Raw genomic sequence first — 15,813 nt, 5'->3', positions numbered from 1 at the left:
ACTTCTGTGGAGTTCGATTGACTGCCGATGGGGATGTGTACACCACTATTACCTATCAAGAGATGTTAGTACCTTTCGTTCGAAGAATAAGGACAGACTCAACACTTACTAACCCTCCCTGTATCACTTAGCATGTTTGTCGTTCAATGCGTCATTGCTGCCACTTCCGAAGGGTAGAATATGTCTTTTATATATGTTGGACAGATCCCGAAGACCACATACCTCCGGGTGGCATTAGTTTCAGCCCGGGCGCATGACTGAAATGCAACCACTCGCATCACGGAGAACGATGTCCATGACACGAAGGAAGGCTGACAGTCGTTCAGCCGTAAATGGGTTGTGGTGCGCGGTAGGCGAGGGGGGAGTATGGAGGGGAAGGGGGGTGAGGTGGGGTGGACGAGTGATGCTGCCTGGTTGAGCCTAGACTCCGTCGACCTTGGCCGAAGACAGAGTTGCAACAAACGAACGGCTTTCATCCCCCATATATGTGTAAGATCCGATCCATATCTCCTTCCTACCTCCACATGCCTATCTCCGTGAGTGTGTCTCGGTGTGGGTGCCCTCCGTGGGTGCTCTACTTACATGACGTGCTCTTTACTCTAGCTTCCTTCTTCCAGAAGGATCAGATAGAGGCATATAGCTATTATTATTCAAATCTCCCGACATCGAGAAGGGAAGAGAGAATCCGGCGGGCGGGACAGCTGTCACCGCAGCGGTACTCTTGCCGTGTCCGGTCCAGTTGCGGTATAACAAGTGTCTCTTCGGTCAAGCTCCGAGACGTGTCCAGATCTTGCGATACACACATGCCTCCAACCGCGCTATGTTTGCCCAACTAGAATTACGGTGTAGATTTTCGCAAACGACCAGTACCAAAAGTACGGCGGGCTTGGGATTTGACAACTCGCTACATGTTAACATAGCCCTGTGTAACCTCAGTTAGTACCACCCGCGCACGGAGTTAGACATGATGAGTACTTACACAGCCTTGATTAGTCCATGAGTCATATCCCAACGCAACTCACCAGGAAGAAGACTCTGAGTCCTCCCTCCCACCTGAATCTCCGGTACTTTTGTACCTTACCGCGCACGCAGGTGGTAGCAGAGGGCACCCCAGCCCGCAAAACAAAAGTTTCTAGCAATATCAGAATCCACACATGACTACCTCCTGACCATTGCTGGCGTTGAGTCTTGCTGACTCGTATCGGAGGATGAGATTCGGCTGTGTGTATCCATGAGGACGGGTTTTTAATGGGGACCGGCATTCCCCACAGTGTGCCAGGTGCTCCGGCAGCTGCTGAGCTCGGTTTCTGGGGAACCACAAACAATCTGCACGCCGAGACCGCCCGGCGCACCGGGACGTTGATCACATACGACTTCCCCAAGGTACGGTACCATACATTCGCATGTTCGTTAGGTAACTATCCTGCAAGCTCACGATCACCCCCGCAATTCCACTCGCCAGTTCCAAACGTGCATAGCCTTGGAATCCGCAGATACAATCACCACACGAAAGGTCCCTACTCCGGCCCGAAGACACTTCGAACCTCTTGGAGCGCCTGCAATCACTGCGTTGTCTTTGGCCCCCACTGTTCACAACCAATCGACCATAGATTCCTAGCTTTCATCCTTGAGGAACATCTGCAATCCTCCAAGCATCATCAATCCCGTTGCTATCCTCCAACCAACCAGGTATTTCCTCGTCCCGGTTCCGATCTGCAAGACTGCATGTGGCATGTGGCATGCTTATAGGCATTATCCCACTCAGATAAACATCCATAAACCAGACATTTTGTCATATATCAAAGCATCCAAGAACCCATAAATTGAGGTGGAAGATAACCGAAGTTGCAATTACCGCTCAAGCGCGATTTATCGCGCTTGACGGTGTGGTAACTCACAATAGAGCAGTGACGAATCACACACTATAGGCCCTCGAAGCACAGATCATCCCGAAACAAAGAGTGCGATTCGCGCAACCGGAAACCCCACAAATACCATCCTTTCTTTGGCTATGCAGATCCATCTCACGTTCCAGTAAGCATATGTACTTTATGTCGTGTTCTGTCCTTTCCCCGCCACATGTATAAAACAAGAGTACAGGACATGAGCATTGAGCACAAGTCACATCAGATGTAATGTACATAAAGCAAAGGATTTCGAGTAAAGTACAAAAGTCATTCTGTAGAAGAAAAGTTCAAACTGAACGTAAAAACAAACAAAAGACAAACATCGTTCCTTTCTGTTGATCCCAGCTCTTTCTTCACCATGAGTGGAAACAACAACCTTCATCACTCTCTCCCTTGTCCCCGACCAGTTCCCCATCCCTTGTTCGTTTTCTTTATCTTGTTCTTGGCCGCAATTGTGGTCCTCAGGAAGCCCTTCTCGTCGATCATGTCCTTCAGCGACTCCCAGCTTGTCCTCTCGGCGAGGACCGGGAAGGGCAGTGTTGGCGGCGGCACCAAACGTCTGTCACCAACTGAGCGCCTCACCAACGACGCCGACGAAGTCGTCCTCGACATGGGCACCTTTGGCTTTTTCGTGCCACTCAAGCCCAGTTTCTTCGCAGACCTAGCAACTCCGCTCGCAAAACCGGCAGCAATCTTGGACGGAAAGGAGCCTGCGCGCTCCACACCAGAGAAGCTGGCTTCGCTTTCTTTGTCGTGTTCGGAGGCGGCTTCACAGCGTTGCTGCTGCATTGAGATGAGTAGCGCACCAACACCCATACGTGGGATGGGTAATCCTGATACTCTTCGTAACGCTTTCGAATAGCGTGCTTCATGGACCTCGGGAGTACCATTCGCGCCTTCATGGACCTCCGAAGTACCATCCGCCTCTTCATAGAACTCGGAATTACCATCCGCCTCTTCACGGAACTCGGAAATAACATTCGCGTCTTCATGGACCTCGGGAGTACCATTCGCGTACGATCTTGAATAACGTGTCTGCAGTCGACGATGCCTCGAGGTGCTCTTCGATGAGCTCGTGCGGGCTTGATCGATCCAAATGTCTGACACAGGCGATGACGGCGGCGGAGTGGGCAGCAAACTTGTACGAGGATCCGAGGCTTGGACCGCAGTTGCTGGCGATACAGCTTCGATATCCTTGCCTTTAGCGTTTGCAGAAGCCTTAGAATTTGACGCTTTCACTATCTCGAAGGAACACTCGCTTTGTGACCCCTGTTCATAGAAATCTGAATGTCTCCGGGAGCCCATACGAATGTGAAAATGTCTCGATGACTGGTGTTGCTCTTCTCCAATCCTCCGAACGGGGGATAGCGCCTCCTCAGCAACCTCCGCAAATCCATCCAAGCGTTTCTTTGCGTCTTCGAAGTACGAGGCTCTAGCCTCCATTTGCTGTTTTATCTCATGAAGCGTCCTTGAAGGCAATTGTTGTCCGATGGGAAGCTGTGGAAGCTCGGACTCGCTATCGTTCTGACCATACAGGCTCGTGAGGTCTTCTTCACTCGGCAAGGCAGGTGAGAGACACGGGTACGAGCGACCGCTAGAATGTTGGGACTCTTCCTCGCTTTCTTCCTCGCTATTGATGTCTGGGGGGGTAAAAGGTGCACTTTCTTGGGAAGGTGTAATATTGTGGCATCGGATTGGTGTCGAGTAGAACTCGGAGTCGCTTCGGGTGTGTGTGACCTTCATGCGTAACCCAGTAGCGGATGGCATGTCCTCGATAGAATCGAGTTTTGCAATCACTTGTTTGATGTACCTTGGGGTTACCTCTTCGTGGTACTGCTCGAGTCTTGCATGAAGCTCCACGAATCGTTTCTGGTAGGACTCGTTCACGAGTTGGGCATCCTCGACGACAAGTGCCTGTTTGTCCAACTCTTCTTGCAGGAACTGGATTCGTGCTTCGAGCTCAGCCTTCTCCCGACGAAGCTCTTCGTTTTCCGCATCTTTCTGGCGACAGGTCTTCTGGAGCTTTTCTATGGCTCTGACACAGGCTTCGGACTTCTTCTGTTCGTAGTGTAATTTCATCTTGAGGTCAAAGTTCTGGTTCGCCATCTTTGACGTGTACTATTGTTAGATATTGTCAGTAGCCACTCCAAAATCGAAACAACGTGCCCCATACCGCCTGCGACTCTCTGATTCCCAGCTTGGCAATGGCTTCTGTGTCAGGACTGTGACTCTGAGGATCTTGGAAAGATCGGAGAGTGGTTCCGCCGAAGCTCCTGCAGCTGTTCTAGTGTAAGTATGTCACCAGGGAGACGGCGCATAAGAAGGTGCTCTCACGACTGAAAATCTGTGGAACTTCTGGCGGGCAAACTTTGCTCCCGCTGCGGAAATTTGATTGACATAGCGCGGGACGAGACGCACCGGTCGACGGGTGTGCGGTCAGACATGATTGCGGCGGAGTCGGGGGTAAGGGAATGATAGGTAATTGGAAGTGAGTTGGTAGGTACGAGAGTGAAAGGATGCCGACGGCCACAGCACGTGAGTGTGTGGTGGTTGAGGGGAAATGAGAACGAGAAGGAGAAGGAGAAGTAGCACTAGGCATAGTGGGGGGGACAACACCAGCGCAAATCCACTGACGTTCTAGAACTATAACAACAGCGAATAGCGTTCAAAGGTGTGGGCCCACAGCTCTTCCAACTCATGCCAACGATTGACCTTTTGCTGAGTGCGCCTCTTATTTAAACGTCAAACGATCCGCAAAATTGCATTTCTATTGATAAGAAGACAAATATCGAACTATGTCACAAGCTTCGACGGGTGGTTGATAACCTTGTGCAGATCAGTCGGCCACTAACCTAAGCGAAGATTTGGTGGTGGCTTGGAGTGTGATGTAGATCAGATTAGATTATATTGGAGAAGGCATTGCCAAGACTCATATCCTCCGCCTCTATCACGTGCTCGGGAGAACCATTTATGATTTCTAGAACATTCCACTAAGCCTGATAACGGCCAACCTCCTCCTCGGATCTTGTCTTCCCGCTCTCACTCTCACGCCATCTTCAACTCCAACTTCAACTCTATCTTCTTCCACATTACTTTTACTTGCATTCGTGTCTCTTGTTAAAACTTGACATACACTAGCCCATCAATTCCCCTCCAACACTGGTGCGTAACTTTACGTCTCCGAAACTCCGATTCCGCGGCTTAACTTTGACACCAGCTTTGACACATCACAATGGTTCTCCACAACCCCAAGTAAGTCACCATACGAGAATACGTGTGTTTCGATATTTGTTATGTGAACTTTTCTGACGTGTCTGTCATTTTCTTTCGGCTACAGCAACTGTACGCGTCTTCCCCGCAGTTACCACGTGTATTGATGGTCGCCATGGTGGATGCGTCGAAAGCTAATTGTTTCAACGTCAGGGCACTGGGTGAACAAGGACGCCCGCGAGTGGACAAAGGATTACTTCTCAGAGAATCTCACTGTCATCTCCGCTGAAGAGAACGGCGTCTCGGCCAAGATCACCAAGGTCCTGAGCATTGAGGGCGACTGTGATGTCAACCAGCGGAAGGGCAAGGTCGTTACTATCTTTGACCTCGTGGTGAAGCTCGAATACTCTGGTATCTCCTAGTCGGCGCAACACCCAACAATACGCTTTGTTGACATTGAATAGGCAAGAACGCTGATGGCGTGGAGGCCAATGGCACCATCGTTATTCCCGAGGTTGCTCACGACACCGAGGAAGGCGAGTACGTCGTATGTTCATCCTACCCGCACGCGTTCGAGTAAGTCTTCCAGCAGCTCACTCCAAGCCCATAGTTCGATATCAGCAACTACGCGGATACCAAGGACAAGCAGGTGATTCGCGATCTCGTCCGCACCCAGATTACCCCTCAGCTCCGCAAGGCCTTTGCCCGTCTTTCTCCAGACTTGATCGAGCACCATGCCAAGGATATTCAGCACGTTCCTGCTACCGATCCGGCTAAGAAAGCTGCTACTACTGCCACCACTGCTACCACCACCTCCTCTTCCGCTCAGGCCGCCGCAAAGCCGTCGAAATCGGCAGAGACTGCGCACTCCAAGGGAAGGGTCCTTAACACCGTTACAGTTTCGGAGACGTACGAGTTCAACACTTCGGCGGAGCAGCTGTACCAGACGTTTGTCGACCCGCAGCGTGTGACGGCTTTCACCCGGACACCCCCACAGGAGTTTGAGCCCAAGGAGGGTGGAAAGTTCAACCTATTTGGCGGAAACGTTGTGGGTACTTTCAAGACACTAGAACAGAACAAGAAGATCATTCAGGACTGGAGACTGGGCTCCTGGCCAAAGGGTGAGTGGGATCCCGTCGTAACTGGTATCAGTGCTGATGTTTTCTAGACCACTACTCAACTATGAACCTGGTCTTCGATCAGGGCAGCGACTCGACCAACCTGAGAGTCACCTGGACTGGCGTTCCTGTCGGCCAGGATGAGGTCAGCAAGAGGAACTTTGAGGACTATTACGTCCGCAGCATCAAGGCTACTTTTGGGTACGCAGGTTCCTTCCCCAGTCGTGTTGTTTCATCGTCGTCTGCACCCAAGAAACATAAAGCAAAGAAGACCAGCGTCGTTATAAAGGGAGCCTCTTGGCAGGATATGACACTTGAAATAATGGGTCCTGTACTTGTCGGGGCTGCCATCGCAGCCGCCGCTGCATATGTGGCCAGGTTGTATATGAGTTGACGAAACCGCTGCCGCTCCATCTTATTTTGTGTTTAGTTTTGTTCTGTTTTCTCTTTCTGGGTCGACAGTACTAACTGCTGGCTCGTGTTGTAATCTAGTTTCGGTGCGATTTTGTAGTTTCTCTCTCTCTGAATGTAACGATGAAGTTCTCTTTGGAGGTTTCCAAGAGGTGTACCTGAGAAGGGTCTCAAACTCGAGCTTCAAAAGGCTCGTGCTTTATTTTTGTTGTTTATTCATTGACTGCATTCAAAAGGCTCGTGCAACGATTACTCAAGCAGAGAGCTTGCGATGTGCGCAGAAGCAATGCCCCATAGGCTTTCGGGCTTTCCAGCTACGTGCTGATAAGCTCGAGCTCACACACAGATAACCTAGTATAGCCTGCAGCAGGGCCATGACATACTGTCGTTTGGGGCTCGGCTCACCTATGTGTCGATACGCTTCAGCCTTCAACTAGTGCCCGTAACTGTATGTAACGTAAGCTTTATTCGGGATTGAGGCGCCGTCCTGATGCCCGAATGGTACCGGCGACTATCCGGGCTGAACGCCGCTGGCGACCGGATGGACTGTGTAGAACCAACTTCTCGGGACGCAAGATGTCGACCCAACCTATGGAGTGGCGAGTTCACGTCGATCGGAGACGACACGGCATCGATAGAAACTCGGGGAAGCTTCGCTGCAATGTACAGGGATTAGTGTATGTTGATATAAGGTTTCCCCAGCTACGATGTCGAAATTACGTTTCGCAACTTTGTAAGTCGACTTTGACTTTCTTGCCATGTATAACCCCCTCCGAGTGCCGACTCTTCGGCTTGGAAACGCATCGACGAGTGATTACTAATGATGGCAATGCGTACCGTGATTGTGCACCAGTCTCCTGTTCGAGCGCGGGTTGGAGTATAGTGCCAGGGCAAGTCACAGGAGGAAAGACTGCGGGGGGCAGCGGAACTAGGGGTATGTTGCGGGGACAGTGACTGGAGCTTAGCAAAGCTAATTTGATGGTAAACGTGGCGGATTGACATCCTCGTTTTATGCTTGTCTTGAGGTCCAGCTGCTCGCGTTCAAACCAAGAAGTTTTTTTAGTTCGTGATTCGGTATTCCGCCGTTTCGGGTTCCATCAGTACTGTGTATCCGAATCCCCGTCTCCCCCAAGTTCTGCCTGGTCTCTCTGTTCATAAGAGATGCCAAACGGTGCATGGCCAGGCTATACTTTTTCGCCCGAAACATGTCGAATTGGAATGCGATGAACAGCTCCTCTCGCTGTTCTAAGTAATTCGGATACTTCTCAGTAATGTAAACACCACCCAAAGATCGATACAACTGAGCGTGTAGCTTGCGTAGTCTCCTTGCTTGTTGTTCCGCTGTCGGGTTGTCTCAAAGGGAGTCCGTCACTTAGAGTTGCTCTGAGCATACATGAACCAGCGGGTGCGCAGTTAGTAGTTAGTTTCTGTCCGAAGCTACCTCACCTCTCCTCCACCCTCACTCACACCTCACTCACCCTCTCACTCACACCGCACACACACTCACACTCCCTCTCCGCGTATCTTCCTCATTTTAAAGACACGTCCTCCCACAGTTCCTTCTTCTCCACACTGCTCTCTTCGCTCATAGATCACAAAACACAACCATCACCACGAGGATCGTTATCATCCAGAAAATGTCTAGAGTGCAGCACCTTTCACCCTTCTCTGTTGAGAGCTGGAATAACCTGGCAGAAATCCAGACGTCGGCAGGGTTCCCCATCATCACCACCCATGATGCCGGTGTCAATGGCAGAGACACCATTGAGTCGATGATTGCTGTCCCTGCTCCTGCTCCCGCTCCAGCTGGAAGTAGTGGATTGACGACGCCACAATCCTCGCATCAACGTCAGCCGTTTTCGGGCCCACCTGCTTTAAATGTACCTGATCGCTTACCTGCACCGCTTTCCGGTTCCGGCCCTCCATCCTTCGTTGGTTCCCCCTGCCTCTCTCTTATTCCGATCCACTTCCTGATAATACGACTTCACATAAGTTCAATCCTCCTGCCAACCCCTGCGACCCACACGTTCCGGGGTACTTCCCCCGCCACCTCTTCCGCTCACAAAGATCCCCACCGCCTATCGAGCTCCCCGATAGCGCAAGATACAACCCCGGACGACACTACCCCACACCACAGAGAACCCTCAACCCACAGGCCCTACACCCTAGGGAATGGGTCGATCATCAGCTCGAGATGGGTATTCTCCATGGAAGTTGGTTGCCTCCTCCGGACGTTATCAGAAGGCTTCGGCCTGACGATGAGGAGGGCCAACGCCGCTTGGTCAATATTCCGCAGACTCATCCTCCTCCGCATGTGCCAGCAGTGACCCAACGGAAAGTGTTACCGCAACAACAGAAAGGGTTACCGCAACAACGGATGTTGGCTTCGCCCATTCGGCCGGTACAGATGGGGGTTCAACAGCACGTCCAATCGGTCCGGGAGCAGCCTCGGGGGCAGCCTCGGGAACAGCCTCGGGGGCAACCTCGAGGGCAGCCTCGGGAGCAGCTTCGCGAGCAGCTTCGCAAGCAGCTTAGGGGGCAGCTTCGGGGGCAGCGTCGGCAGCAACAGACGGAACCACGGCAGACCGAACAGCTGCAAATCCAGCGGCAGCAAATCCAGCAGCCTTATGTGCCGCTGCAACAAGATCCCCAGTTCCTTCGCTCCATTCCACCACAGGATCGCCAGAAGATGACAGACTCGCCTCCGCAAAGGCTCGTATCAGAAGTCCCCGTGCAAATGAATCAACAAGTTTCGCCGCGCAGACCACAGGTGTCTCAGACAATTCAGCAGCCGCATGCGTTCCGACCAGCCGCTACTCACGACGAGCATTGGGCGGAGAGATTGGCATACCACGTCACCCCCACTCTTCAGCAACCGTCGAGGACAGTCGCGCCAGATTCCAGGTCGCAACCCGGGGGAATTCCGACATCCGTTGCAGTTCGCAGCAGGGCCATCTCCGAACAGGAGCGACAACGCCCTATTGTCAGGCTCAGGAACGGGGTTACCGCGGCACAGGTGGGCGTGGACGTACCGGGATAGCAACATGGGCACAGAGAGATCCTGCGGGAAGGAGTTGTGAACTTGCTTGTGGATGAATTTGAAGTTGAAGAAGTGCCATTCGTGGTTTTGCTTGGTTCTGATGAATATTTGTTCTCAATACTTTGGCTGGAAGTTTTTTACCCTCTGATTCTAGCATGTCGATCCCTTGACGAATCCCATGCTAAGGTTAGATGTGACTGCTGTGCACTTCCGGCTATTGTGGGTGTCTACCTGGCTTCTTCATGTAACTTTGTTTAGTGCTGGCTATTTTAGCCATTGCAGCTTTGCTATCAGTTACACTGGCATAGCTACTACCTAGCGTTTCTGTTTTTGATGGGCATCTGATTGTTCGTTCGACTGTCTGCTTGCTTGTTACTATGTTGTTGGACATATTGTGGTACTTGCGGAAAGGCTGCTTTTGGAGGAAAAAAAATGTACATTGCAGGCTTGGGATTCAAGACTAGATCCGATGCGGTCGCTTTGAAGTTGAAATGTTCTCTGTTGCTGCTTTTATGTTCGTCTACCTAGTCGGTCGGTCTCTTGTGGGTGTGGAGTCTATCTGGCTTCTTCATGTACCTTTTTTTGGTGCTGGCTATGTTGGCCATTGCAGCTTTGCTTTCTGGTTGTTTTCTAGTCAATAAAATCAGTCTCACCAATTACCAGTACCCGTCAGAGGTCTCTCACTGGACGCTGTTAACAAATGAAGTGATGTGGTAAACAGTACACAATACTCTTTACCCTCACGTAGAGCCCTACGCCACTTCCGCGGCTAACCTCCCTTTCCTATTCCAATGCCACTTGTAGTTACCACAACCGCCAGACAGTACCTATGGCGACTTACTGTGCCGTGCCGTTAACTTTGTAGCGCGGGCGGATGTATGGCTAGCTAGACGCGAGGACAGACGCAGTAAATTCAGCGGTGCCTCTAAACTGTGATGACCTTGAACGTTGTGGGACCTTAACATCTCCTCCAGTCGTTGAGTCGTTGCCATGCCGCGGTGGTGGTGGTAGTGGCGGCGTCGGCGGCAAATGTATATTCGAGCGCGCGGCTGTCTGACCTCACACCACACACACTGACCAATCAAAGCCCAATCAAAGCTCCGGGCTCAAAATCCCCACTTCTCGCCCTGTGCCATGTGGGTATATCATCGTATCGTATATAAGTTTTTGCTACAAACACTTCCCATCCCATCCCGTCCCGTACCATATGTACATACCCCCCATCCCCCGCATCCCACCTACCTTTCATGTCCCCTCTTATCATTAAAAAGGGAAACAGAATGAAAACCAATACGCGAAAAAAAAACGTAAAACAACAGAAAAAAAAGAACTCCGCATTCTCCCCTCCTCTTTCTTTCACCCCCACGATCCACCGACCGAACCAAATCAAGTAATAAAAAAAAAACAACAGTCAATACTCATTCATATGGGACGGATAGTAGTAGCATAGAAAACCGTTCGCCTTCAACCGAGTCGAACCTTCACTATTCACCCAATTTTGTGTGTGTATCGGGGTATGATCCGATCGACTTGTACCCCCCAGTCGTAATAAAAAAAACAAGCAGAAAAGTAAAAACACACCAGTACCATTTCCAAAGTGCTTCGTCCGGTATATAGATGTGAAGAAGATAAAGCAATTGGGGCACCAAAACCGGGACACTGTAAAATCAAAAAGGAAAAAAAGAAGTGAATGCAAAGAAACGCAACGCAACCAACGCCATGGGTAATATAAACGAATAGGAGGAACAATGAAAGGGATAAACGGGTGTCGTTAAAACGGGAATAATAACGTCGTGTTGGGCTGGTGGTAGCCATCCCAGTAAGCCATCACCGTCACCGATGACGGCGAACTCGCGCAGGATTAAAAGCCATCGTCATCGGCTGAATCTCATAATTATCAGCCGCGCTCCAAAATTCTCTGGTTTATAGGGTACACACCTTCATCCATAGGATCACTGCCCTCCGGAATCTCTTTGCCATGGAGATCCACCACGATTCTTCGTCCCCGTTGATCTTCGGGTACGCCGTCTCTCGCAGCGCCAAAATCCAGAACCTACAACGAAATCATGTCAGCAATGAGCCCACTAGAAACACGGCAAAGGTGGAGGGCAAACAAACCTCAATATAAGTAACCTGGTCTCTCTGTACAGCAGCAACGCATCGTCTCTCGTTGAACTTAACTTGCCAAACGCCTGTCAGGTCCGTCAACAGGTCCCTGATGAACTCTCCAGTCTTGATATTCCACATCTTGAGCGTCTTATCTGAACCCGAGATGACCTTTGTTTCATCGTGCTGGAAGCATGTTATTGCCCCGGTGTGGGCGGTCAACGTGTGCTTGCATTGACCTGTTTCGGGGTCCCAGATGCGAAGCGTCGAGTCTGCTGCTGCCGAGACAAGCTTATCGTGACTCAGATCGAGCAGCCCGACAAGCTGACTGTGCCCCTCGAGGGTGTAGATAACCGAGCCAGTATCGAGCGACCAGACCTTGACCATGTTGTCCATGCTCCCGCTGATGCATCGATTCCTCTTATGGTCCAGAACGACGCTGTAAACTTTCTGGGAGTGGCCCCGCAGAGTGTGTAACGTCTCACCGGTAGAAACCTTCCACACCTTAACTGTGTGGTCGTAGCTTCCACTGACCAGCGTATCTCCGTATGCGGATATAGCACGGACGGAGTGTTGGTGTCCCTGCAATGTGCGGACAAAGTACGGGTTGTTGCTGGGGTTCATGAACGTGTCATTATCTTGGCCGGAAAGGTAGGTCTGATCCCCGGGCATCGGAAGCTTCCAAACCCGCAGGGTGGAATCGCGAGACCCGGTGATGATCAGAGGCACCTTAGGCATCCTGAGGTCCCTCCCGTCAGGCTTGATTCCAACCTTCGTAGGCATGAGAATCTGCAGACACCGCACCGTGGAAGTATGCCCATGGAAGATCTGAGTGCATCGTCCACCAGCGATATCCCACACCCGAACGGTCCTATCCGTCGAACCTGACACCAATGTGTTCCCTTCATACTGGAGAGCCCACACTCCTCCCTCGTGGCCTTCCAAAGTATTTCTCAACACACCAGTGTTCGTGTCGTAAACATTGATATTGGTGTCATCCGATCCAGTCAAAATCTTATCGGTATCGAACTGCAGACATGTGACAACATGCCGTTGATGGCCTCGGAAAGAGATATGTTTCGGCTTGACGTCAGGCCGGATCCAGCTCTTTCGAATGATATGATGCCTCCGATAGATAGACTTGAACAGGTGTAGGTTCCTCAACGAGGGAAGCCCAACTGCAGCCTTATTGTAAGCCTTCTCGGCAGCATCGGCAGCAGTGATCGGGCCGGCAGAGTTGGAGATGATTTCCGAAATGACTTCATTAAACTCTTCCTTCCCAAGAGTCTCAACAGCATCACGTTTCTTCTTCTGCTGTCGAGAAACTGCCCGAGTGACCTTTCTCTTGAACTTGCTGCTCATGCCGAATGATGACGAACCACTTGACCGAGAATGTCCGAGGTTGCTATTGATATCCATTTCGCAATCATCATCACCCCTCGGATCCTGATAGCCCCAGCCTTCACGAACAGCCCGATCCAATTCCCCTTCCTGAAGCTGGAATCCGTCCTGCTCAAAGAGCTTCTTCCATGTCCACTCATCCGAATCGACTATCAATCTCCATCGTTTTGATACCTGGGCAGCATTGCACAAACTCTTGAGGTCGAGATATTTGATTATGTCTAGGGCCAGTTCCGACGGAAGAAGGGTCAGGAAATCACACATCAAAGCAGGGTTGACCACTCCAGCAACTGTCTGAAGGGTATGTTTGGAACACCGGCGAAGCAGTTGGTACATGACATAGGATTTGACGGCGGACGGCATAGCATCGAACGAGTCCAGCATGTTTGGAATATCCATCAATCCCCCAGATGGGTTTCTTCCACCCACCGAAAGGTCCAGTTGCGAGAGCTCTCTCGCAGGCGTGGGGATGACGGGCATATCACTGATGTCAAGCATATCCTCTTCTTCAGCTCCTTGAAGATCAAGTGGCGATGCGATATCTTCCGTTTCCATGGACGCGAAGTATCCGTGGTTTCCATGATGAAGAGCCGCAGTCACAGGACTCAAACTTGGACTCGGCAGACTGAGCGGCAACTCTCCAGTTAACCCCTCGATCCCGGCCACCGTAGTGGCTGGCGAACCCCCATGTACGGTATCATCCGAATCCATCTCTTCTTGTAGTGTCGGCGTACCACGTATGTTCGACTCATCATCGTCAACTTCAGGCCCGAGTTGCGGTGAACCATTAAGCGGCGTTTCCTGTTGCTGGGCTTGACTAGGTGTACGGGGCTGTGGTGACATCAGGGGTGTCGAATTCTGGATCTGGGCAATCTGTTGGTGCAGCAGCGGTCGTACCGGCCGAGGGGCATGAGTGGGAATAGCAGTGACCTGGGTATCATTTTCTTGGCTGGTGTGTGGTGTGGTATTCCGACTCGACCGTGTAACTTTCTTGGGAGATGGTGTATTGGGTTTACCGGGAGCCCCAGTACGTGACCGCATTGTCTGCCGGCGCTTCTGGCTCCTATGTTGCAACGACGCCACGCGTTCAGCAGCCTCCGATAATATTGGCACGGGGGAGGCCGGCCGTTTCCTACTCAAGCCGTGCTGACTTGATGGCATGGTGGCAGACGCCGGGGGGCTGGTCAGTAGATTATCCGGAAGCACGAACTGTTCGCTCTCGCGGATTTCTTTCCGTATGACGCCGTTGTTCTGATGCAGGTCCTGAACCAGTTGATCGAGCTAAAGAGTATTAGTTCGTGGGTTCTCCTCTTCATGCATACGCCTCCAGGGGGCGGTAACATATACCTGGCGTATAGAATCCTCCGCGTTATCATCCTCTCGAAAGTACGTCGGCTTTCCGTTGACATCGAAGCAGAACCGTTTCAAAGAAGCGGGAGTTGGCACCGAGGCCAGAGGGTATTCCTTCGGGTCCAGCTCGTTCAACTGCCTTGGGGGCTTCATCACCAACGGGGGAAAGGTGGTAGTTGTCGTGGTCGTGGTCGTGACGACAGTAGTCTGGGTTGTCGGAGCGTACGAAAACTGCCCTACTGTGGTGTAGGGAGGCATTTTCTTCCTTCTCGATTCCACGGCCATCATCGTCGGGTAGTGTCTATCCAAGGTAGATGTCCGCGAGACGGCGGGTGTTGGTATGGCGTTATGATGTTGGCTTCGCCTTGGATGAGCATTTGGGACGGATGGCGGGTCCATAGAGTGGAGCGTCCTAGTTAGCACCGTCCTTTCAGCGGGGGAACTGATAGAGGTTGATCTGTAGTCTAAGAACTGGAGAGAATGATTTTATTCTTTCTCGATGGTTTCTCTGACGTGACCGAAAGGCGTAGATCCGAGACGGGAAGGTGTTCCGGACGAGGAGTGGTGTTGAGGACGAAGTGTGGTGTTGATTAAGGGCGTCGAACAGATAAACGATTAAAGACTCGTCCGTGGCGACAGGGACGTGTTTTGATGTTGCCCTTGATTCGAAACGGAGGGCACGATGGCACAGCGTGTTATTTGGGTTGCCTTGGGAGGAAGATCGAAGGAGTTGTCGAGGGGCGTCGGTACGGGAACCGAATATAGGAAACTCCTTTGATAGGTGCTTCCCCGGAGGACGCGAAGTGAAATAAGGTCGAAAGGGGGGTGAACCGAAGGTGATGAAGCAAGGGACGTGATGGTGGGGGAGGGTCGAGGAAGAGGGAAGGGAGGTGGGAGGGAGAGGTGTAGGGAAGAGGAGGTCGAGAATACCGAGTCCCGTGTGTGGAGTTGGCGTCGTGGTTGTTGTAGAAAAGGAGGGAAGTCGTTATCGATGTGTAATGGCCGACGACTCGGGGAGGGGAAGAAGGGGTGTTGGTGGATTTGGGAGCGATGGGGTTGGGGGTATTTTGGGGATGGGGGGATGGGGGGTGTATATTCCGTGGGAGGCGTCCAACTCACTTCTCCGTCACTCTTCCTCACTTCTCTCACTCTCGGCGTTGGTTAATGCGAGAGGGAATCCTTGACTTCTTCCTTCCGCTCTCTATTTCTCTCTCTTTTATCTACAAGCGGGAGTTGCTCCGCTGCTTTCGGAGAGCGTGTCGCTGCTCGG

General features: G+C 51.6%; 3 protein-coding genes across 3 annotated transcripts; 1 reads left to right on the top strand and 2 right to left on the bottom strand.

Annotated features, from left to right (window-relative positions):
- Positions 1-2,299: 2,299 nt before the first annotated feature.
- BZA05DRAFT_432937 (uncharacterized protein) lies at positions 2,300-4,490 on the bottom strand (the record flags this gene model as incomplete). The annotated part of the gene is made up of 4 exons (XM_051486240.1): positions 4,242-4,490; positions 4,081-4,186; positions 2,748-4,025; positions 2,300-2,690 (listed from the first exon to the last, which is right to left on the bottom strand). Coding segments are annotated over exons 1-4 (1,884 nt in total), but the record flags the coding sequence as incomplete, so codon positions are not given.
- A 420-nt stretch (positions 4,491-4,910) lies between these two features.
- Positions 4,911-6,720, top strand: BZA05DRAFT_451316 (activator of Hsp90 ATPase). The gene is made up of 6 exons (XM_051487436.1): positions 4,911-5,159; positions 5,245-5,249; positions 5,331-5,528; positions 5,582-5,664; positions 5,728-6,238; positions 6,286-6,720. Exons 1-6 carry the CDS (start codon positions 5,140-5,142, stop codon positions 6,627-6,629), a joined length of 1,161 nt encoding a protein of 386 aa, XP_051344779.1. The 5' UTR covers positions 4,911-5,139; the 3' UTR covers positions 6,630-6,720.
- Positions 6,721-11,258: 4,538 nt separating this feature from the next.
- BZA05DRAFT_23140 (WD40-repeat-containing domain protein) lies at positions 11,259-15,267 on the bottom strand. Its single transcript, XM_051479820.1, has 4 exons — positions 14,541-15,267; positions 11,805-14,474; positions 11,625-11,739; positions 11,259-11,567 (listed from the first exon to the last, which is right to left on the bottom strand). Exons 1-4 carry the CDS (start codon positions 14,940-14,942, stop codon positions 11,548-11,550), a joined length of 3,207 nt encoding a protein of 1,068 aa, XP_051344778.1. The 5' UTR covers positions 14,943-15,267; the 3' UTR covers positions 11,259-11,547.
- Between the last annotated feature and the right edge of the window lie 546 nt (positions 15,268-15,813).

The sequence above is a fragment of the Tricharina praecox genome (genome assembly GCF_024521635.1).
Source record: "Tricharina praecox strain CBS 144465 chromosome Unknown BZA05scaffold_1, whole genome shotgun sequence".
In the NCBI taxonomy this organism is placed as follows: Eukaryota; Fungi; Ascomycota; class Pezizomycetes; order Pezizales; family Pyronemataceae; genus Tricharina; species Tricharina praecox.
The sequence above is the reverse complement of the archived record's forward strand: the minus strand, read 5'-3'. Positions and strand labels throughout refer to the sequence as shown.